We start from the raw sequence: 23491 nt of genomic DNA, 5'->3' as shown, positions 1-23491 counted from the left end.
AAACTAAACAATTGGATTAAGGGAGCCTCACTTTCCTGAGAGATGGGGCTCCTTAGAACTACTCACTCTAGTCATCCTTTATCTGCCTCACCCAGAAGACTGATATGAACACTAATGCCCAAGAAATATTTTGACCTTGGAAGCAGGTCTTCCATAAACACACACTATTATATCATATCTTGAGCAAATTCTTTTTTTTTCTTTTCTTTTTCTTGGGCAATGAGGGTTAAGTGACTTGCCCAGGGTCACACAACTAGTAAGTGTCAAGTGTCTGAGGCTGGATTTTTACTCATCCTCCTGAATCCAGGACCCTGGCTTTATCCACTGCGCCACCTAGCTGCCTCCTTCACATGTACTTTTATTATCTTTTTCTGCCATTACCTGCTATTTGGAGATTATCCCTGGTTTGCTTCTGGTCTGGGGATCCTTTTTTATATTATCTGCTGAGGTTTTTTTTTTTTTGGGGGGGGGCGACCTGTTTTTGGATCATTTGTGCTTTTAGATTATCTTTTGATATTGCCTGTTTTGGGGAATATTCTAGAGAAAGAGAAGCTTTCTGAATAATAAAGAGCCCTCAGAGGCCACTTGGGCAGGAAGGTGGTTTATATTTTTACATTCGCAAAACTGTGAACAATAAATAAAGGTGACTGTGAAGCCCCACAACCCCTGCCACCCCCATTACTCCTCTGCCCTCTTCCCAATTCCCCAGAAATGAATAATCACTAAGAACCCAGGAAGTGATTGTCCTTCCATCCATGCACAGTATAGGGTATCCAAGAAGCTGTCCTCTTTCTGAGGGGGACAGATGGAGGGGAGACATCACACCAGTTGGGGAAGGGCGAAGGGAGATAAAAGCCCCATCTTGGAGTCCTGATATACGATGAAAGGTCCTAGGGTCAGGATGGGGTTACTCAGGGCAAATATCCTCTCCCTTTGTACCAGTGTCAATGACCACCTAGGTTACTTGCCCATGGAGGGGGAGTCCGCCAGGGGTAGGAACTGACATCTAGAGGGGAAGGTGTGACCTGAGCTCAGGCTTCATTGGGGTGAGGGTGGGCTTCATGAACTTTCTCAGGCAATCCCAGGCAGAGCCTGCTGGAGGCAAGATTTGGGAAGAGTTCCTACCAGATCCCCGCCTTCCTTTCTCAAGGGGCCCTTCAGTCTGGCCTTGGAATTGGGATGTCGTCTTCCCTCATCCAGATGGGGGTGAGGAGGGGGAGAACTTCTCTTATACTACATTTGGTGTGGCTTATGTGCAGATCTGATTATATAGAACTGTAGTGCTGTATGTAGTTCCTTCATGAAGAACGCAGTGAACATTTCCCTAGTAGGGCTGGTGAGTTAGGAAGGTTCTGGATAGTGCCTCTGGAAGGTAGACTAATAGAGACTCGAAGTGAGGCTCCAGAAGATGGGGTGGGGGGGCACCACAAGAAAAGATTACAGGATTTAGAACCGGAAGGGACCTTAATGATCATCTAATCCAGTCTCCTCCTTTTTCAGATGAGGATAGTGTCGGCCAAATTAATTGACTTGTTCCCGGGTCACAAGGTTAGCAAAAGTTGGTGTAGTCACCAAGGAGAGAATGTTCAGTCTTTGTCCTTGGGCAATGGGGCTAGACCAGTTGGGAGGGGACTAGGAAAAAATAATCACAACAAACTCCTGCCTCTAGGGTTAAATTTGCAAGCCTCTCAGAAGATCAATGGACTCTGTAACTTCGTAACCCCATATTCTCTGTAAATTTCTTCTTTTCCTTAAAGTCGAACCCTAATAAAAGATAAGGAAAGGGACGGGACCTGTGATCTCCTGGGTTCAGGGAACTCCCAGGTAAAGGCAATTTCCTCTCGAGATCTGGGCTCCCTCGTTCTCTGCAATGTCTAGGTTTAGAGAGCTTGCCCGATGCACTGAGATGTTTAATGACTTGTCAAGGTCACACAAACCATTATGTGTCAGGCAAGACTTGAACTCCAGCCATGCTGGATCCAAGGCCAGGTCTCTATCTACTTTCCAGCCAGCCCCTTGGAAAGAAGCCCATCTTTGTTTCTTGGGTGCACCCAGTGGACAGAAGGTCCTTTCCAGGTCCACAACCTATGATTCTCTGATCCTAAGGGTGGATTACAGGCTTGGCCAGGACTGGTCCAGAAAGAGATTAGACTATGGAGCGACTTTGGAGCAGGGTAGAGAGCTGGAATAAGGCAGAGAACGGGAGAAAAGAAAGTGGAAGACAAACTTCATTCAGCTGAGATTGGATCTAGTAGGTTCCCCTCTTCCGCCCCGGGGTGCCTTATATGGAGAGCTGTTTGCCAAACTTAACCTAAATCTACAATAGCACCAGATTTTCCATACAGTGAGGCCCTCACACCAGTCTTAAGGGAAGGGGGGCATTTACTTCTCCAGAGCCCTGGGCAGGGAGGAGGTAGCAGGGTCAGTGTCTGGAGAGAGGATGCTTTGCCTCCACTCAGCCTGGGGGTGGGGTAGATGAGGGCAAGTGGAAAGAGGGAATGGAGAAGGGTTGGGGGAAGCAGGCCAGGAGAAATTGTAAGAGAGTGGGGAAAGAGAGGAGGTTCCTAAACAGAGAGACAAGGGTAAAGTGGGCGAGGTGAAGAAACCTAGTGATGATAGATGACATCACATCAGTGATGCTAAGAAAGCTGAAATTGGGAACCAACAGAGAGAAGGAAGACCCACTTTGGATGGTTTGGCAGTTTGGGGGCAGGGCTGTGGTTTGGGTGGTGTCCAGGGCCCTCATCATTTGGTTTTGGGGATTCCAGAAAGAGCTACTGGGCTGAGAACTAGAGGGAGAAATGAAGTGGTTAGAGCTGGGGCGGTACACTGAGAATAAGATTCTCCAGGGGGCAATGCCCAAGGGGATCTCTGCCCTCCTGGAAGGAGGAAGTGGCTTCTGCCAGAGCCCTTTCTCCTGGGGACTCAGATGGTGGAGAGAGGAGACACAATCCAGTCCAGATAAACACTGAGTCTTTGGTTCCTGAGGGACACAGTTGTTTCGTCCTCCCCAGGGTTTGTTTTCATCCCCTCCCTGACTCATAGCCCCAGGAGAGAAAGATCAGGGGAGGGCTTTGGTACCCACCTGGGAAATCTCCCTGATCTGAGATGGCCCATTTTCCAGGACTGAGACAGGGGAATTGGGCAGGATACATAAGTCCAGGGTGTTTGGAGGATGAGGGAGCGGGGAGACTAGGTCAGACTTCAGTGTTCTCAGGACTATGAAGACATGTGGCTTCTGGGTCCCCAGGAAGGACCCCCATGCCACTTCGAGGTCCCCCGCCCCAACCACCTAGAGGCCCTTCCTCAGGAGCCAGGAGCTGGGGGCCCCCTGGGGTAGACCCAGACCCCCCAGGAGCTCTCCCATCAGCACCCAGTAAGACACTGGAGTCTGCCTCACACTTAGTGGTATGGCCATAGAAAGGCTCTGTTGCCAATGTTGGGGGTAGAACTGTAATGGGCACCCCAGGGGATTCTGAGGATCCTTGTCTCCCCTCTGGCTGGCCCAGCTGCAGTAGCAGCAGATCCAAGGGTGTCTTGGTGGTCTCCAACCCACTTTCCTCCCAGCCACCCTCCTCCAGCTCCAACCCAGTAGGGGATGGCCCTTTGTCGGGCACTCTCTTCACAGACAGGTCAAGGGGCCCCTCGGGAGGCCTGGTTGCCTTCTCCAGGGCCTGGTGAATGTGGTAAAGCTCCCGACGTATCTTTCCCAGCTGTTCCCGAAGTGGCCCCTGAGTGGGGCCACCCGCGGTAGCCAGCTGACCCAGCCGTCTCTCCACTTTCTCATAGTCTCCCAGGGCTTTGGACAGATCCTCTCCGATGGGCCCCGGGCTTGCCGGCCTGTATCCCTGCATTTGTTTGCCAGGGGTTCCATCCAGGGCTGGGAGCCTGGGGGAAGTAGCCTCCGAACCAACTGTATCAGAGTCCTTGGGCCAAGGGAGCAGGGGTGTGGCAGCTGGCACACTGCAGAGGGAAAAATCATGAACAAAGAATGTTGGGAGACAGTTTAGAATGCTAATTCATCCACCACCACCCTCCCATTGCACAGATGAGGAAACTAAAACCCAGAGAGGCAGAAATGATTTGCTTAAGTTTACACAACGGGTAAGTGGAAGGCCTGGGAATAGAGGTCGGGTCTCCTGGTTCTGAGAGCAATAATCTTTCTCCTCCTTCTTTTTTTTTGGGGGGGGGGGGCAGGGCAATCGGGATTAAGTGACTTGTCCAGGGTCACACAGCTAGTAAGTGTCAAGTGTCTGAGGCCGGATTTGAACTCAGGTCCTCCTGAATCCAGGGCCGGTGCTTTATCCACTGTGCCACCTAGCTGCCCCCTTTCTCCTCCTTCTTGCTGAGAGGGAAGAGGCCATTAATGAGGACGAATGTGAATTTGGACACCATCTGCAGCCAGTGGGGCTCACACTCCCTTCTAGTAGTCCGGTTCATAGGGCCCCCAAATCTTTCTTCTCTGAGAGAAACCTTTGCAACCTGGCTCCTTTGGGGGTCACCTGGTCCAGGCCCCTGTTATTTGGTAACCCCTCTAGTCTCCTAAACACCTTTAGTGGCCTTTCCTGATCATTTTTAGCTCCTGAATCTATGCCAGCCCAAACCTCTTCTCACCCCTGATTTCTTAGGGCCCTTGCATCTAGGAAGAGGAGTCAGGCTCCTGCCCCTGGAGGAAGGTGGGTGCGGGATATGAGCAGAGAGATTCAGACCGAAGCCCAGAGTCGTGTCCTGCTGATGGGGCCTTTGAGGCTTTCCTGCCCTGGGTGACTAGTGCAGATGGGAAAAACAAGGCTGAGCGTGGTATGGGATGGGGACTGGCAGCACTGAAACTTGGGTTGTGCTGATTCCTTGCTAAGAAAGATTGACTAAATCCCTTCTGCTCTCCTGGCCTCAGTTTTTACCTTTGAGAAATACAAAGAATATTTTGGGCAGAGAAACCCCTGGAAACCATTCTCTGTTGTTTTTCAGTCCTATCTGACTCTTTGTGACTCCATTTGGAGCTACTGGAGTAGTTTGCCATTTTCTTCTCCAGCTCATTTTAAATTAAAAAAATTTTTTTACAGGACAATGGAGGTTAAGTGACTTGCCCAGGGTCACACAGCTAGTAAGTGTCAAGTGTCTGAGGCTGGATTAGAACTCAGGTCCTCCTGACTCCAGGGCTGGTGCTTTATTCACTGCGCCACCTAGCTGCCCCTTCTCCAGCTCATTTTACAGATGAGGAAACTGAGGCAAACAGGGTGAAGTGACTTGCTCAGGACAACACAGCTAGTAAGTATCAGAGTCCAAATCTGAACTCAGGAAGATGAGTTTTCCTTCCTCCAGGCCTGGTACTCTATCCACTGTGTCACCTAGCTGCCCACATTCTCCTCCCCAGGGTTTGGAGAGTGTGATGAGTGGGGAAAAGGATGATGGAGAAACATCTAACTGAACTCTCTCATTTTACAGATAAGACCCAGAGAAAGTGATTTAGCCAAGTCTGCAACTAGTAACAGAGCTGAAATTTGAACCCGGGTCTTTGAACTCTCAAGTCCAGTACTTGTTCCACTGTCAAACCATCTACCTCCCCTCCTCTGGGGAGCCTAGAGACCCTTATAGCATATCCACACTCTCCTTGACAGAGAAGAGCCCACTCTATGGAGGGGGGCCAGGGCTGGGGTCATATCGAGTAGTGGGACCTCTTCATGCAGCTGCCATCCCAGCCATCTCCCAGAAGCAGTTGTGATTCAGTGACTTGTAGAACCTCTACCCCCTCACCTCCTCTGGTAGTCAAACTTCCCCAATGGCAGGCTGTCCACACCGGAGGGATCCTTCAGGAAGTCAAGTCCATTCCCCAAAAAGGACTTTCTCTTCAGAGTGCTCACTGCCGCTGAGGGGCCAGCCAAGCTTCCCTGGGCCTTCCTGGAGCTAGTCCCAAGCAAGCCCCGGTAGATCTCTGATGGCATTCTGCTTGGCCCAGTCGCTTCCTTCTGGGGCCCCCGACACCTGCCTTCCTCTTCCTCTTCTTCTTCTTCCTCCTTGGCTCCCGGAGGCCCTGCTTTGAGCTCCACCTCCTGGACTGGGTCTCTCCGAGAGCTACGGGGCCAGGATGCAACTGCCTTGGACATAGGCACCTTGAGGAGCCCTAGAGCAGTGGGCATCTCCCCTGGTGTCTTAGCTGGGAGGGCAAGGTTTGCGGGGGCAGGTTGGGCATCCGCAGCTTTCCCACTGGGGGTTCCTAGGGCATGCTCAAACAGCAGGGGGTAGTAGAATCGTGGGAGGAAGGCCGAACGTTCCGGGGCTTGGAGAGTCTGGAAGGGTGAAGCGGTTGTGGCAGCTGGTGGGGGCAAGAGTTGAGCAGCTGATGCCAAAAAAGGCATCTGGGTTAGGGGGGTATGGGTGGTGGCAGCACCAGTGGTGAGTGTGGGCCCAAGGTAGGAGAAGAGCCCAGGGCTCAGGGGGTAATTTATGCCCAAAAGGGACAGGTTGAGGCCCTGAGTCTCCTGATAATCACTATAAGCTGGAGGGGGATAGCAAGGGATGATACCACTGCCCTCGGTGCCCACTGGGGCCAGATCTACACTGGCTCTGCTCTTCTGGCCTCCGGCCACCAGCCTCCACTGCTCCATAAGGAGCCCACCAGTGCTCAGGGATTTCTTAGGCGCCCTTCCTGCCTTTGGCTTGGGATCAGCCTCTGGTGAGGGGGGCTCCCGACCTCTGCTCCCAGCATTCCGGAGGGAGAAGACATCAGTGATGATAAAGTCAGGCTCTGGCTCCCTGTTCTTGTCTTTGAAACCAAAGAGGAGGGCTCCCACATCAGCTTCACCTGGGGCCCCAGCCTTCCTAATGTCACTGGGGTCCATGGCCCTTAATAGCCCACCTGCCACTTCCTCCTCTTCCTCCTCCTCAGGGAAAGCCCCCCCATCCTCACTTGGTGGCCCCGGCTCCGCTGGGGAGCCGTCCCCCGGCCTGGGTCCTGGCTTTGGCCGCTTAGGTGGGGCTGGGTCAGAAGGGTCACCCTTGGGCAGGCCCCTCGGCCCCTCAGCAGTTGGGAAGAGCCGCAGCTCAGGCTGGAGGAGGTGACCCTTCTTATAGGCCCAGTCCGAGGAGTCAATGAGCAGGGACAGGGAGTTCTTACAGAGGCTGTACTTCATGTGGTTGTACAGGTGGGACTTCTCCATGCAAGTGAAGGGGCACTGGAAACACTTGTAGTTGTACGGCTTGCCCCAGGGCCTTGGGATGTAGTGTGGCTTCTTGGGCTTCCGCTCCTTGGGCTTGTAGGTGGCGCCCAGGCGGCAGCTCCCGACCTCCTTGGACATGGCGGCAGGCAGCACGACTCTCCGCTAAGAGGCCTCCTTGGAGATCATGGGCCAACCTGCCACAGAAAAGTTCAGGGTTAAGCCCTGCTGGCCACTCAGCACCCTCCTCACCACCACCCAGCCCAGAGAAGGGCAGCGTCTGGGAACTCCAACCCCATGGGCAGGCGCTTTCCTTTCCCATATCTTCCCGAGGAAAGGAACTATAGGGTCTCTACCTTTCCCCCATTCCATGTCTCTGTCTTTGTGGCTCAGTCTTTCCGTTTAATGTCTTAGCCTCAGTCCATTTTTGTCTCTCTCTATGACTGTTAGTTTCCATCTTTTTGTGTGTGTTTCTCTGTTGTTACCATTCTCTCTTTCTATTTTGCTTTTTCTGTGTCTCTGCTACTGCCTTTGCCCCCCCCCCCCGTGTTTCTGTCTTTGTTGTTCTGTTTCGGCTAATATTTCTCTTCATATTTCTAGCTTCCTGATTGTGTTTCTGTTGCATTTAATCTCTCTCTCCCTTCTTTTCCCCCCTCCCCCCGCATATCTGTCTCTGTCTCTCTCTCTATCTGTGTCTCTCCTCTTTTCTCTTGTTTCTGGCTCTCCCTCTTTTTCTCCCTCCTCCTCCTCCTCCTCCTCCTTCTTCTCTCTCTCTCTCCTCCCCTCTCTCTCCCTCTGTCTTTTTTTTTGGGGGGGGGTCAGGGCAATGAGGATTAAGTGACTTGCCCAGGGTCACACAGCTAGTAAGTATCAAATGTCTGTGTTCGGATTTGAACTCAGGTCCTCCTGAATCCAGGACCAGTGCTTTATCTACTGTGCCACCTAGCTGCCCCCTGAAAGTTGTTTTGTTTGTTTGTTTTTTTGGTGAGGCAATTGGGGTTAAGTGACTTGCCCAGAGTCACACAGCTAGTAAATATTAATTGTCTGAGGCCAGATTTGAACTCAGGTCCTCCTGACTCCAGGGTCAGTGCTCTATCCAATGCGCCACCTAGCTGCCCCCTCTCTGTCTTTCTCTATCCCCCTCTCTCTCCCTCTCCCTGTCTCTGTCTCTCCCTCTCTCCCTCTCACTCTCTTTCTCTCTCCCCCTTCCTTTTTCTCTCTCTTTCTCTTTCTTTCTCTCTCCCTCCCCCCTCCTCTCCCTGTCTGTCTCTCCCTCTCTCTCCTCCCTTCTTCTCTCTCTTCCTCTCTCTCTCTCTCTCTCTCTCTCTCTCTCTCTCTCTCTCTCTCTCTCTCTCTCTCTCTCTCTCTCTCCTCCCCTCTATCTGTGTCTCCTCTTTTTCCCTTGTTTCTGCCTCAGAAGGTACCCTGTCCTCAGCCTACCCATACTGCACTCCCAAGGCATATGCACCAGAGAATCTTCATTTGCCTCCTGTTCTCTGTCCTGGTGTATTTGATATCTAGTCCTTTTTGCTCTAGGTGCCAATCCTTTCTTTGATTCCCCCCCTTTCACCCCAGGAATTCCCCACCCGCCAGGACTTCAGCTTCTCCATCTGTACAATGGAAAGGAGGACTGTACTGGGCCTGGCGATGAGACTGGGTGATACAGGCCCTAGGAATCATGGAACCATAGAGGCTTGGGAAGGATCTTTGTGGGGCAGCTAGGTGGCGCAGTGAATAGAGCACCGGCCCTGGAGTCAGGAGGACCTGAGTTCAAATCCGGCCTCAGACACTTAACGCTTACTAGCTGTGTGACCCTAGGCAAGTCACTTAACCCCAATTGCCTCACTAAAAAAAAAAAAAAAAGGATCTTTGGGAGGATTTTGTCCACCTTCCCACTCTGTGTAGAAGTCCCCTCTATAACACCCCTGAATGAGGGTCTTGACCTTTCTGACTGAACACCTCCAGTGGCAGGGAGCTCACTCCCTAATGAAACAGCTTATCCTATTATCAGACAGCTTAGAGGATTCATCATTACAGTGAGCTGAAATCTGCCTCCGTGAATCTTCCACCCGTAGCTTCTAGTTCTGCCCCCCGGGGCCAAGCGGCACAAGCCTTATTCCCACCTTCGGTGACAGCTCTTCAAATACTTGAAGACAGCTCTCATGTCCCTGCTAAGTCTTCCCTTCTCCAGGCTACATATCTCCATCTCCTTGGAGGGATCCTGACAGCGAGGGTGGCCAGACACAAGCAACTTCCTCCCCTTCTCCACTGGCTTGCCCCACAGTGTCCTCCTATCCTCTATCCCCTATCCCACGGGGAACAGAGGGGAGTTGAGCTGAAGAATGGAATAGAGAGACAGACAGAGACAGAGGCAGGGAAGGGAGGGGAGGAGGAAAGAGACAGACACTGGGCAAGAGGGACTGGGCTGAGGGAGAGCATACAAGAGTCAGAGACAGAGACGGAGTGGGTACCGAGAGGGAGTGTGGTGGGCCATGCTCAGGGCAGAGACAGTGAGGACTGGCAGGCTGAAAGGAACACACACAGGCATAACAGACTCGAGTAAGTCCACTACATGCTCCCAGAGACATATATACATACACACATAAGCATCCTCATGGAGACACTTAAAAATATACAGAGAGGCAGAGAAACTCATAGACACACACATGTGTACACACGAAGTCGTGCACACATGTACACAATGCAGTCATGCACACAGTCATGTACACACACACACACGCACTTGTGCACACATACAGGCACCCATTGATTGAATTAACAGAGATACATCTCACATAGAAAGCTGTGGACAGATTTAAAATCATATATGATATCTCCAAGTCAAATCTGCTGAGTGAATGATGTTCCTTCCCTCATTTCTCCCTGCTCCCAACCCAGGCTGCCTTAGGTTCCTGTACTCACCTCTCCTATCCCTAGTGTCCTCCCCTGAGGTTGTTACAGTTGTTTCTCCTCAGGGGCACTTGTGCCTCTGGAGAGGGAAAACCCAGTCTAGCTTCAGGCCTAGGTTTGTCTCAGCCCCTTGGGACCTTGGCTAACCTTGGCTAACCTTGTCCCCACATCTGAGAGTTTAAATTTATTCCCATGGGCTGTGGCTCGCGTTCAGTCCCACCAGTTTAGGGGAAGGACTCTTGAGTTGTTGAGCAGCCTGGGTATTTGGGAAGATTATGGGAAGCCTGGATGACTTGGATGGAACCTTAGTTTTTCCAGCTGGATAATGGGAGGGTTATGGTGGCACACACTATTTCTCCCTCTCCTGCCAACTATACTTTATTCCCCTATAACCCAGAAGACTATAGGATAGAACAGAATCAAAGTTTTGGCCCAGGGCAGGTAGAGAGGAAGCTCTTCTCTCTCTCTCTCTCTCTCTCTCTCTCTCTCTCTCTCTCTCTCTGTATACAGACACATATATACATATACAAAATAATATATAAATATACTTTATGTTCATATATTATGTACACACACTTACAAACGTGTGTATGTGTATATATGTATATACAAAATAAAGTATATACTTTATGTCCATACGTCCGTGTGTGTGTGTGTGTGTGTGTGTGTGTGTGTGTGTGTGTGTGTGTGTTTCTTGGTTGGGGTCTCCTGCCCCAGGGACAGGGCACCCTGGGTCACAACTCTGATTCTGTTCTACAGTAGTTGGCAGGAGAAGGAGAAAGAACATGTGCCACTGTAACCTTCCCATTATCCAGTTGGGAAAACTGAGTCTCTTCAATATGAGGGGACAGTGGAGAGGTCCATCCTTCTAGGACTTCTATGTAACTAACTACTGGGGCTACTTGTGAAAGCCACCTCAGGGAAAACTAAAATCTAAATAATGCTGAGTACTTGGACTGTGGCAAAGACAATAAAATAGAGGAGATAATGGGACAGGGTTGGACCCTTAACCTTTATTATTCTGTCAGGAACCCTGGCATGCAGAGAGACTGACTAGGAATCAGGTCTACCCTGTAGTCTTTGGAGAAACTTTCAGGGGCGAGTTGCATCCAGCTCCTTCCGCCTCTGGTGCCTGTTAATAAATCTTCTGCAAATGCTACAAATAAGGTCTTGATTTATTGTTTTGTTGATTGTCTGAACTTAAGAAAGGGATGGAGGAAATGGTAATGTTGCAGTTTAAACTTGAAAGTGTGTTGTTTATGCATTTCCCTCCCTAGAAAGCCGCTTGTTAAACATTTACTGCCTCTAGGCCTCAAGGAGTTGCGGTGGGGCAAACTGGAAGGAAGATCATAACCAATAGACACAGAGCCACAAAAGACTTTAGCAACCATCTAGTTCCCTCATGGAACAGATTAAGAAACTGAAGCCCAGAGAGAAGTAATTTCCTAGTCTCACAAGGGGAATATGAATATAAGAGCTGACATTCCAGCCTAGGTCTTCAGATGCCTGAACTTGTCCTCTTTCTAACTCCTCTGAGGTCTGGCAATCATCTTGATCAGCCCTTGCTTTTGGGAAGGGGGGAGCCTGATCTGTTGCAGGCCTGGAGGGAGGGAGCTTTTGAGTTACCTCTTTACTCTTGCTCCCTCTCCTCCCCAGAACAGACCCTAGTCCTTGTCTGGTAGCAAGTCACAGAACCTTAGAGGGACCTTATAGGTCACTTAGTCCTGCCCTTTCATTTTACCTGAGGGACTTAAGGGCAAGCAAGAGAGGTTAAATGACTCCTCAAAGGTCAAAGAGGTAAGTGGAAGAGGGAGGATCCAAACTTTAGGACAAGATAGGGACTGATTGAGCAGAGGAGCTCAAGGGTTACTTGAATGTGGAGTACCACCATTCTGGCAGCTTCTAGAATCATGGAAAGAACATGGTCTAGGTTTTGGAGAGACCCACTATAGCCCCTGTCCTTATCTTCAGTGACTCCAAGTTCCCCTCTCCAAGTGTTCCTTCCACTGCCTTCCCAGTTCAATAAATATGTATTAAACACTAAAGTCAGCATGGCATAGTGGATAGTAAGCTGGGAGTCAAGAAGATGTGGGTTCAAATCTTATCTTTGAAACATGCTATATGACTTTGGGCAAGTCACTTGACTATAGGTAACTCTAAGACTATAGAATCTGTAATAGAGCTTTGGTAGAGAAAAGTTCCCCAGAGAGTTCCCTACACCATCATGAATCTAGATTTTTTTGTTTAAAGGTGTGCTAGACACTAGAAAGAAGTGGGCAGAGGAAAAAAATTCTCAACTTGGTATTGCTCCCACCAAGTCTCTTTAGTGAGGAAAAGGAGAGGCACTCCTGCTAACTAGGTTTTACTCCCAGCTACCCAAGTCCAAGAGCTGCTCTTTTCCCATACAGCCTCCCACCATAGACCTCAAGATTGGTGGTTGGGGGAAACCTGTCATCCGACAGGGCGATGTGCCCGTTTATCATCAGATCAAGCCAACTCACTCAGCAAGGCACCCTCCTCATCCCCTCCCCCTCCACTTCTGTCTCTCTGTCTCTTTCTCTTTCTCCAGAGATACAGAACTGAATGAGCAAATAGCCAACTAAAACAATTGGACACAATGCCAGGGCATAAAACCGAGCAGAAAGACCCCATCTAAGCCCCTCCCATCTCCCAGTGTTGCCATGCTTGCCACAGGCTCCCCGCAGAAAGCTGCCGCCTGGGGTGCACCGCGGACTGGGGCAACGGAAGCAATGCCCAAGTCCGCGGGGTACTCAGGGGGCCTCCCACGGAGCTCCCACTGCCCGGAGCATGTGCCAGGCTCACGCTAGTCCCGGGGCTTCATTTGCCAAGTGGTGGAATGGGAGAAGGTAAGGGAGAGCCCCTGGTCCGGCCCCTCCCCCCTAGTCCCCGGTCCCTTGTGCCCCATCCCTCCCTAGGGCTGCTTTTCTCCCGAGGGGAAGAGGGCATCTAAGAAAGACTGAGGTGGGCCGAGCTGGGGCGGGGGGGTGGGGCACTCTCCACTGCGCCTCCCGACCCCGGACAGCCAGCGAGCGGAGCGGTTTCCTCCTCCTCCTAGCTTTCCCCCAGTTCTTTAGTCCACCTGGGCTAGGACCCAGAGAGAGAAAAATCAAAGCTTCCTCCTCTCGCCCGGCTCCTTTTAACTTCGCGCCTCTAGAAACAATAAAAATTTCAGGACTCACGTTCCCCGGAACCGCCTGCTCCAGCCCACCTCCTGTGCGGGGACCCTGGAGATGGGGGGGCGGGGAGGGGGAGCGGTGGGGGCCCCTCCTGACCTCAGCGCCCTCCCGGTGCCCAGGGGCAGCCCCCCGCGGCACTACCCCCCCAACCCCCGCGGCCCCCGCCTGGCGAGCCGGCCGGCCGCTGAGCGGGGCCACATCAAACTCGAGAACAGAGGCTGGAGCTGCGGCCCCGCGCCCCCCTTCCCCGCGCCCGCCCGGCCGCCCGGCCGCCCGCTCCCCTCTTGGCTCGCTCGCTCTCTCGCTGGCTCGCTGGCTGGCTGGCGCTCTCATTTGTACCGATTTGGCCCGGGGGCGGCTTTCTGATTTGCAGCGTCCCTCGAAGGGCTGAGTTTGGAGGGGGGGGGGGTGAGACCAGGGAGACAGAAGCTCCGCTTGCCAAAAGCGGTTCAGTCCCAGAACGGGCACAGACGGAGCAGGCTCCGAGCAAAACCAGCTGGGGCGGAGCAGAATGTGCTTAGCGAGAGGCTGGTTTGGATGGGTGTGTGTGTGTGTGTGTGTGTGTGTGTGTGTGTGTGTGTGTGTGTGTGTGTGAGAGAGATACATGTGCACGCTCTGCATACTTGTGTACCCATGCCTATACGTGAGAGGCTGGTTCGGATGTGTGTGTGTGTGTGTGTGAGAGAGAGAGAGAGAGAGAGAGAGAGAGAGAGACATGTGCACACTCTGCATATATGTGTACCCATGCCTGTACACATGGTGGACGGCGGCCTCCTACACCTGTCATCTTCCCCTGTGGCTCTCCTGGGAAGGGGGATGATGGAGGGGGTGGGGTTTGTGCTTGTGCACAAGTGGGGACACACAAGTGTGTGCACCGCATAAGTGTGTTCACTTGTATAAGTGTGGAGGAGGGCAGCCTTCAGACACCTGCCATCTTTCCTTGTTGCTCTCCTTAGGAAGGGGGCTGGGGCATGAAGCCTGTGCATGCAGGTATGTGCAGGTGCCTCTGTGTGCCTGTGGGAGCTGAGGTGGGGTGGGGGATGGCCTTATGGGGTCTTTAATTCCTACCTCTCTTGCTAGGGGGTCTGTGTCCAAAGGGATGTTGTTGGAGGCTGGAGCAGTGTGGAAATTGGTCTTCTGCAATACTGCAACCCTTCCTGACTTGACTCATTTCCCTAAGAGTAGAGCTGCTCCCTCTCCACCTTAAAACTCTTCCCACTGAGCCTGTAGCCTCTGGGGGAGGAATTGGGCCTCAACAGGAAAATGTCCTTACCTGCCTCTACCACCCCAAACTGGGCCTTCCAGCTAGAAAGACTGGCCTGCACTGGAGTAAACATCTGTCCCTGGTAGAAGAAACTGCTCTTGTTTGGACCCGGAAACCCCTCCTCTCTTGCCTCTGCAGTATTCCAGAGCAAGTATAGCCATTTTCCTCCTGAGACTCTTTGAGCAGAGAGACTCAAGGATCTTGTGGGTATGGACCAGGGCTAGGGTGGCTTCTAGATTTGGGAGAAAGAGCCTGGGTCTAAGGGTTGGGAGAGCCAGGTTACAATCCCTATTCTGCATCTCAGTTTTCCTGTTTGTAAAATACAGATAAAAACACCTAGGAGACTAAACTGTGAAAGTGCTTTGCATTCTTAAGAAGAAAGCCATCAGTTTCTCATCTGTGGGATCCTTCCCAGAAGGAGGCAGTAGGTGATCGCTTGAGACTCTGGTCCCTCTCAGTGTCCCTGGCTTAGCCTTAGGGCACAGGCCAGAGGCCCAGAGAAGGAAAGGGGTGTGAACAAGACATCTTGCCCTTTTGGGAGCAGATGAACCCCAGCCACCCCATTCCCAACTCTAGACCATGGAGAACAGACTCTTTTGTACAAAAAATTAATTATTGGCCTCCATTGGGGAGCTGGAAACACCAGATAGAGGCAGTACCTTGTGGCCTGGGAGGAGAATTAGACTCCTGCTAGTTTTCACCTCCACCCCTCTGCTTCCTTCTAGAGTTGGGAAGGTCCCCGTCTGCTTTTTCTTTCGGTTTTAAATCTCTTCGGATCAGGGGGTTGGGATCCAAAGTCCCTGACATCTTTCCAGCTCTAATGTTCTTGCTATGTAGGCTGTATCTCAGTGCCCTGCATGTGTGTTGCTTTAGTTCATGTCTCTATATGCGCCTATTCCTGTGTGGATATGGGTATCTTTTCCATGTAGTTTTCTTGCCCTTCAGTCCTCAGGTGCCAGATGACTTTCAGTGGAGCTGAGGAGAGGTGGAGGAAGCAGAGATGCTCAGGAGCAGCAGAGAGGGGGAGCAAAGGAGGCTGAGGCAGGAGGCGAGAGGAGGGGTGGAGGAGAAGGGAATAGAAGAGGTGCTGAAGATTGGGAGAGGATCCTGGGAGATAGCGTTAGGGAATAGAGCAGGAGGGACAGTAGGTCAAAGAATGGGAGGGGGAATGAGGAATAGAAGAGGGGGATTGGGAATAAGACAAGGAATCAGACATGGCTGAGGAACAAGAGGGCATCAGGAATGGGAGAGATCTGAGAATAGGAGGGGGGGGAGGTCAAAGAGGAAAAGAGAGTCAGAGAATGGGAAAATACGTTAGGGATGGGAGAGGGGGCTCAGGAAATAGGAAAAGGCAGTTAGGGTCTGAGAAAAGAGGAAGAAGGAGGTGGGAGAGAGTGTAATTGTGGAGGAGAAGATCTGGGAATGGGAGAAGGGGTTGAGGAGAAAAAAAAAGAAGGGGGAAATGGTGGAGGGGCTGCAGTTTGAGAGAGATGCCTGCGGAGTGGGTCCCCATGCCCTATCGCCTAGTCCAGTTCTGGGGATAATGCCGTCCAGGTCAGTGTGGGTGGTCCAGCTGGGTGCTGGTTGGGGATGGGGCATAGAATCTTGAGCCCAGGGTTGAGTCCAAGGTCCCTACTCCTCCCTTCTCCTCCCCTAGCCTCCCTGCGGCTGGCCTCGCCCCCAATCTGCCACCGTGGGAGCAGCCACCTGTGCAGCAGGGCTCCATCTGGGATCAGGGATGGGGGGGCGGGGCTCCTGTGTCCCTGAGTAGGGTCAGCCCAGAGCTAGGGGAAGCTGACATGATGGGGGGGGGGAGGAGAAGGAAGAGTCTAGGAATCTGAGCCGCTTTGTCTACCAAGTGTTGAGATCTTGGCTCTGTCCTCTGTTTCCTACTGCCCCCACCTCAGCCCAGGCTGTGTGAGAGTTGCTCTGAGTGTTTCTGCCTGTATGAAGGCATGAAGTTGAGGGTGTCTGTTGTATATGGATAGCTATGTGTGCATGTGTGACTGTGTGTTGTGGGTTATGTGCTGGTGGATTCCTCTCAGATTGGCATCACACACAACCTCATACAATGTAGGGTCTTAATGTTACATAACAATCCCAAGCACAATAGATCCTCATCCCCCAACAAAACAGAGACCCAAATAATCCAAAACAATGGATGATGCAAGACAACTCTTACTGGGGCATGGATGAATCGCTCTACACATGCAAAGTCACATACACAGACACTCATTTCACTTTTCTCCCCAGACCTTATCCTGCTCCTCTGTGTGTGTTTGTGTGTGGAGGGGGGGTTAGTAGGTGACACTCTTAGACCCCCACCCCAATTGGAAAACTGGAAGAAGGGAAGGCAGGGGTCCTTTCCCCAGCTTGAAGCCCTGTGGGAAGGTCTTTTGGGGGAAAGGGGGAACCAAGGGCAGAGCTCCAGCCCAAGGAGCCAGCGAGACCTGGGCGGCCCTGTCAGTCCCCAGCCGGTCCCTGGACACTTCAAACCCGCAGCCACCAGGAGCTACCCAGGACAATTACCTCTGCTCTCATTTAGATCCTTCAGACTGATTGGGTGCTCGTTAAAGGGATAGCCAAGTGGGACAGAGGCTGCAGGAACTGGGAAAGTTTCTCTCTGAGGAGCTCTGCCTGTGTACCTTCTTGGCCCCAGAGGACTCTGGGTCTGTCTGAGGTAGACATTCCCCAGTCTAGTGTGGTCACTGGAGGGCTGAGTGGTAATGATATGCTGGATCCCAATTATCCGAAGGATTGCATCCACTTAATCAAAAATGTCCTAATCAAAGGGAGGTAGGTCCAGTGACGGAGATGGGGGGATGTGTCAGTAAGGGGATGGAGCCTCAGATAGGAACTCCAAGGATGTAGAACTCTGAGAGAGAGTCAGGATCAGTAAAGGAATGGGAACTCAGGGAAGGGGACTGGGACGGTGGTGGTGGCAGATCAGAGAGATGAACAATCAATAAGGGGATGAGATCATTGAAGGGAATGGAAGTTCAATAAGGGTATGAGGGCTCTGAGAAGGCAATGGGGGCTCGGAGAAAGAAATAGGGTTTTAAGAAAGAGATCTGGGGACTGAGGAAAAGACTAGGGACTTGGTGAGAAGATGTAGGTATCAGAGACGGGTTGGAGATTTAGCAAAGCTTCTTAAGAGACTGGGATTTGGCAAAAGGACAGTGAAGGAGATGGAATTTCCCTGAGGGGCCCAAGGGCTCAGGGGCTCAGGGCAAGATGAGTGAGGCCTCAGAGAGAAGATGGGGGCTGAACGAAGGCCAGAGGGGCTCAATGAGAGGGGATGGGGTCTGTGATCTTACTGATGTTCAGGCATTCGGCCACTCCCTGGACAAATCGGGGCCCGAGCCTGCAATTCTAAGCTTGTCCTGGGAGCCTGTGTTTGGGTTCTGCGAGCTTCTCTCTGAACAGACAGGCTCCCCCGAGGAGGGATGAGGATGAAAAATGTTCATGTGGGTCGGGGCGATGGCGGCGGCTGCACAGAGACCATCTATCAAGCGGAACTCACAGCGGCACAGCTGTGCCCGCCCTGATGCCTCCTGCCCCCTCAGCCTGCTCTCCCTCCCCATCTAGAATCTCCCCAGGCTTAAATAGGGGAGGGAAGAAAGACAGGGAACCTACCTTGGGGGAGGATCCTGGCCTCTAGCCTGGGACAGAGGGGGCTGTGGTCTGTCTGAAGGAGAGCAAGGGATGGAGATCTGAGCAGAGAGCTACCCAAGAGGGAGGGAGGCTCACTCCCCACATAGAACAGAGCGGGGCTTCTGAGTCAGTATGCCATGCTTCTTTAGTTGCCCCGGAGCACAGAAGAGGTATCTGAGGTGGGCGGCATAGTGAAATGGGGGAGAGAGGTGGCAGGAATTTGGTGATGGTGCCCAGGGCCAGTGGGATCTGTATGAAGGAACCTATTGGCTCCTCTACCTCTATCAATGGCTCATATCTTTGCTTGAGCAGGGTGGGGGCGGGGGTGGGGGCTCTCTTTGGGCCCCCTTCTCCGTGGGGGCCCTCAGGACAGAGTTCAGGTCAGCTGCAGAGCAGCCTGTTTGGCACTCTGATTGCTAGCCTGGCATCCACCACCGACAGCACACTCACATGTAGACATACATGTACTCAAGAAAATAGGTATTCAGGAGCACACGTCTCCACGGTAGGTTAAAGAGATATTCGTGTGTCCACTTTAAGACAGATGTACACAGAGATCAAAACACATGCCTGCTGCCACCCTGACATACTTCATGGAGAAGCCCTCACATGTTACCTGCCACCCACTGGATGTGGTGTCACAGAACAAAACCCTGGGCTGGGAGTCAAGACACTCCCAGGGGCCTGGTGTTGTCAGTAACTCCAGTGCCTCGAACATAGAAAGTGCTTTAGTAAAATGTGTGTTGAATTGAATTGTACTTGCTGTGTGACTTCTGGCAGGTTCATTCCCCTCTCTGGGCCTACTTATCTCTGTTGTAAAATGAAGCGGTTGGACCAGATGCTTTCTAGGACCCCCTTTTGGCCTCATAGATGCACAGACACAGACCCTTTCTGCACATGTTGCTTTGGGAGGGGAAGGGTAGGGGGAAGAGATAAAGAACTCTGAAGGAGGGGAAACTGAGAATTTCATAATAAACCCCATAAATGTTGCTGAGTTTCAGGGTAAGTTTGGGAAGAGGAAAGGGGAAGAATGTGAGGGGCTGAGGGGCCTGAACAGTGGTTCTGAAGGGAGCCTTGACACTGACACCCGGTATTTCTCCCTCCCCACCTTCTCCTGTTCTCCCCAGTCTGTTCTTCTCTCCCCTCTTCCACACACTCAAGGATGCAGATTCACAGTAAAGGGTTCCCAGGGGTGGGATGATGCTGCCTCAGTGACTGGAAGCTGTTTTGTTTTTTTTTTTTCCCAGCAGGGTGGGACTTAGGTTCAGGAGGCTGGGAGAGTAGGGGGAAGAGAGGAATATTTGGGTGAGAACTAGATTGGGAAGCAAATGCTTCAAGCCCTTCACATGCTAACTGGGGGAGGGGGAGCTAAAATAGAGAGCCTGGGAGATGGGACCAAAGAGAAGAGACCTTTTTCTGGGCTGCTGTGGCCCAGCTGATTTCCCCCAAGACTGACAATTTCTGGGATGTGGTTATAGGGACATCGAGGCTAAATCCATCCCCCTTGTTTTGAAGGTAAGGGAAACGAGGCACAGAGAGATTAAGTGACTTTCCCAGGGTCATATAATTAGTAACCATCTGAGGCAGGATTTGAATCCAGCTCTCTGTGATTCTTTTTTTCTCTTTCTTTGTGATTCTAAGTTCAGTGCTTTATACCATTCTGCCTTTTAGGTGTTTGGAGCTTGCAGGTATGAACTAGGAAAATCTAAACGGATGAATAGTCTTATTATACTTGGGAAGTCATTCCACCAACATCCTCCATCCTCCTCAACTGTCTTTGGCTTTTTGTGCCCCAAACTGAAGGTGGAGAAAGATCTGAAGGGAGCCACAGACACAATTAGAGCTTCAATGGACTTTGAGATCCCTTAGTTCAACTCCTTCATTTTATAAAGGGAAGGAAAGTGAGTCCCAAAGAAGGACATCCTCCCTAAAATGAAGCAAGTTAGGAGCAAAGCTGAGGTCTAGTACCCAGAGCTCCCGATTCCCAGGCTAGGGCGATTCTATCCAATTAATATTAATGGAAAAATCTCTCAGGAGCCCCTCTCTTGGCAGGGAGTGGAGGAGAGGACATGAAGGAGGGTTTAGCTGGGCAGGAGGTAGCTGGGCTCAGGGGGAGATTCAGGAGTTCATGCCAAGGGAAGGAGCCTTCCTTCATGTAAATGGCATGTAAATCCAGGAAATTCTGAGTCAGGCCTTAGGATAGCCTAGTTGTTCCCAAGAATAGTAGAGAGAAAAGACAACCCCCCCAGAGAGAGCTGACTCTGCAGGCAAGGACTCCATCTTGATGGAGTGGTGGTGACACCCTACATAGAGTGGGGAGAGTTGGGATGTCAGGGGAAGAATAGCCCCGGGACAGCCTAACGCCAAACAACTTAATGCCAACAGGACTAGCACTCAGTCCCCACATAAGGAAAACCCCAATTGCTTATTTACACTAGGAGAGATCACCTCTGTCCCCACCAATCCTGACACTCCTCTGCCACTGCATTTGTCAGTGTCGTAGACTCGACCAAGCCCTGTGCTGGCTGAGAGAGTCTCCCTTCCCCCACCTGTCACCCCTGACAACATTGAATGACAGAGCTAGAAGGAACCTTAGAGATCCCCCAGAGGACATTGCTCTTACCTTCCCCACCCCCATTTTACAGGGGCAAAAACTGAGGTCCAAAAAGATAACCTGCTTGGGATCACCCGAGTGAATTAGAGGCAGAGCTGGACCTAGGAGTTAGGTCTCCTGGATCCTAATCTAGGACTCTTTCAAATGAGAAAATCTATATAAATGTTTATTAGAATTAGTATCAGTAGCATTAGTTCACTACAGCATGCTGCCAATACCCAGCGTAACCATAATGCCTTTGTTCGGATGACTCAGGACTGAAAAGACAGGAAGGCAGGCAGGCAGAAAGGTGGACAGACAGCTCTTGGACCTTCATTTCTATTGCTATACCAAATTTTCAGTTTTGGGGGCTGCAAGTGTTCCTAATTGAGAGCTTAAAGGTTTTTTTTAAGCCTTCAATTAAGGAGCAAATCTGGGGACTGACTCATTCTAGCCCTACTTTGATGAGGATCTCCAAGTGTACAGCCTAGGAAGACTTGACAGAAGTCACTGCCCCTGCGGAACAGCAGGCCAAGAACCCCTGGCCATGGACTGAAGCATGAGCTTTTAGCCGTCTCTGTCCTCTCTACCCTTTAGTCCTCTAGGGAGGTAGAACCAGAGGTCAATCTGACCCCTGAAAGTCCGCACAGCTTTCTAGATCCGGAGAGGCAGGGAGTAATTAAGCTAACTTTTCCAAAGCTGGGTGGGGATGGGGGTTCCCACGCTTGGGGAAGCCAAGTCACTTTCCAGGAACAGAGGTCAGGCTTGTAGTGACATATCACTGCCATTCCCAGTAATGACTGCTTATTTCCGTTCCCCTCCCCTCTGCCCAATATTCAATGAGGACAATTAACAGAGACCCTTCAATATAAACTACTCGCGCGCACACACACACAAACCCGTACACACAACCGTGCATCCACATACAGAGACACGGACACAAACGCACACCCTCCCTTTCCCCGGCTCGGCCACATTCCTCTGCTTCTCACCCAGAGCCTGAAGGACTTCCAAACTTCCTTAGTCCCTGGTCCTGCCCCAGAGGATGGGCTGCCTGGTACTCCTACTGGTGCTGTTCCCTGCACCTGCCCGTCGGGTGCCCAGCTCTTACGGTAAGAAAGCTTGGCAAGAGACCTTCAGCCCCTGCCTCTCCCCGCCTCGGACGTTGAGCTATGGTGTCGAGGAGCTCCGAATGGGGCTGCCCTCACTTCGGGCACTTTCATGCACGCACGATCCCATGCCAGCCTCCGGCTCCCAAGCCCCACTCCTCCCACCCTCTTCCCCCAGCCAGCCAGTCGGCCGGCCCTCCCACGCCCGTGCCCGCCTTGCCTTGCCTTACTTTACCTGAGTCCCCCCTGGGCCTGCCCTCCCGGCTCAGAGCCCCTCCCTCCTGCCCCGGGGCAGTCCGTCAGTGGCTCGTCTGGGCGGGCGGCCGGCTGGGGTTCGGCTCGGGCTCGGCTCGGGCTCCGGCTGCGTGCGCTCTGCCAGTCTCCTGTGCTTCTCGCCAGCGAGCTAGTGAGGAGCAGTTCGGGCTGAGCACTAGGTATATATTGTCTGGGAGTGTGGCCTTAGGGCCTCTGCAGGGCGGTCTGGTGCCGTGCCTGCCCCTATATGGAAGACGCCATCACATGCTTCTCCGCTCCCAGCCAGGGGCCGGGTGGCAACACGGGGGGGAGGGCAGCGCATCAACTTCAGAACCCGGCGAGAAAGCCCACCCTGGCCGGCCCCCCGCCCGCCCAAGCCCGCCGGACTCGCACCTGCCCCGCGCTCCAACTTCTCCTCCCGCCCGCCACAGTTCCTCCTGCTCCTTGTGTGTCTCTGGCTCCCGGCTGCCCCTTTCATGTGGTGCTGGAGCAAGAAATTCGCTTGATGCGTCCTCTTCGCCAGACTGCAGCAGCCGTGGAACCGGGGCGCGGAGGGTTAACGCAGAGCCTGGCGAGCCGCGGAGCGGCCAAGTCAGTACCTTCCCGAGCCCCCCGGGCCCCCCTTCCCGCCCTCATCCTCGTTTCCAGCTCGGGCCTCTCACTGCACGTGGGCACAGCATCGTGCCCAGGGACCCGTCTAGTCTTCGTGTCCACCTCTCGGGAACTTATGGCCTAGGCGAGGGCCCGTGGAAAGCAGGACCGAAGCACTGAACCCAGGCGGGAGGTATGTCCATTTGCATGGGGGGCGGGGAGGGAGAATAGATAAGTGTCATAAATGATCAGAGCTGAAAGGACCTTAGAACATAGAATGGACTTCTCAGAAGGGGAGGGGAGCTTAGAACACAGAACGTTAGAGCTGGAAGGGACCTAGGCACGTAGACCCTAGGATGCTGGAGCCGAAGGAGATCTTAGAACAGAATGCTGGAGGTAGAAGGGACCGTAGCACAGAGAATGTCGGAACTAGAAGAGATCATTTAGTTCATCTCTTACATTGCGTAGATAAGGGAACTGAGGTTCAGAGAAAGCACGTGACTTGCCCAAGGCCCCACATTGTCAGCGAGAGAGACTCAAGACAGTTGAGTCTGATTTCCATGTCTATCTGTACTTTGCTGAAGGAAAGAGACATTTGAGAAGTTCTGAACTAGGCTCCCAATCTACAATTGTTCTAGCCCCTACACTGGTCAGTCACCCAGGTTTAGAGGGGAGGGTTCCTTTTAGCCCTCCTTTGGGATTCTGTCCCATCTGTCTAACCTCAACCCAACTCCCCTGCCATTGGCATAGCTGACTAATGATAC

General features: G+C 52.2%; 1 protein-coding gene across 4 annotated transcripts; it reads right to left on the bottom strand.

The window, feature by feature from the left end:
- Positions 1–663: 663 nt before the first annotated feature.
- PRR35 (proline rich 35) lies at positions 664–22912 on the bottom strand. 4 transcript variants are annotated; one of them, XM_043975304.1, is made up of 3 exons: positions 22530–22912; positions 5755–7351; positions 664–3963 (listed from the first exon to the last, which is right to left on the bottom strand). In XM_043975304.1, exons 2-3 carry the CDS (start codon positions 7293–7295, stop codon positions 3198–3200), a joined length of 2307 nt encoding a protein of 768 aa, XP_043831239.1. In that variant the 5' UTR covers positions 7296–7351; positions 22530–22912; the 3' UTR covers positions 664–3197. The 4 variants fall into 4 exon arrangements, with proteins under 4 accessions (XP_043831239.1, XP_043831247.1, XP_043831254.1 ...); XM_043975312.1 differs by lacking the exon at positions 22530–22912 and adding an exon at positions 22117–22461; XM_043975319.1 differs by lacking the exon at positions 22530–22912 and adding an exon at positions 21765–21978.
- Positions 22913–23491: the final 579 nt, after the last annotated feature.

The sequence above is a fragment of the Dromiciops gliroides genome, chromosome 1 (genome assembly GCF_019393635.1).
Source record: "Dromiciops gliroides isolate mDroGli1 chromosome 1, mDroGli1.pri, whole genome shotgun sequence".
In the NCBI taxonomy this organism is placed as follows: Eukaryota; Metazoa; Chordata; class Mammalia; order Microbiotheria; family Microbiotheriidae; genus Dromiciops; species Dromiciops gliroides.
The sequence above is the reverse complement of the archived record's forward strand: the minus strand, read 5'-3'. Positions and strand labels throughout refer to the sequence as shown.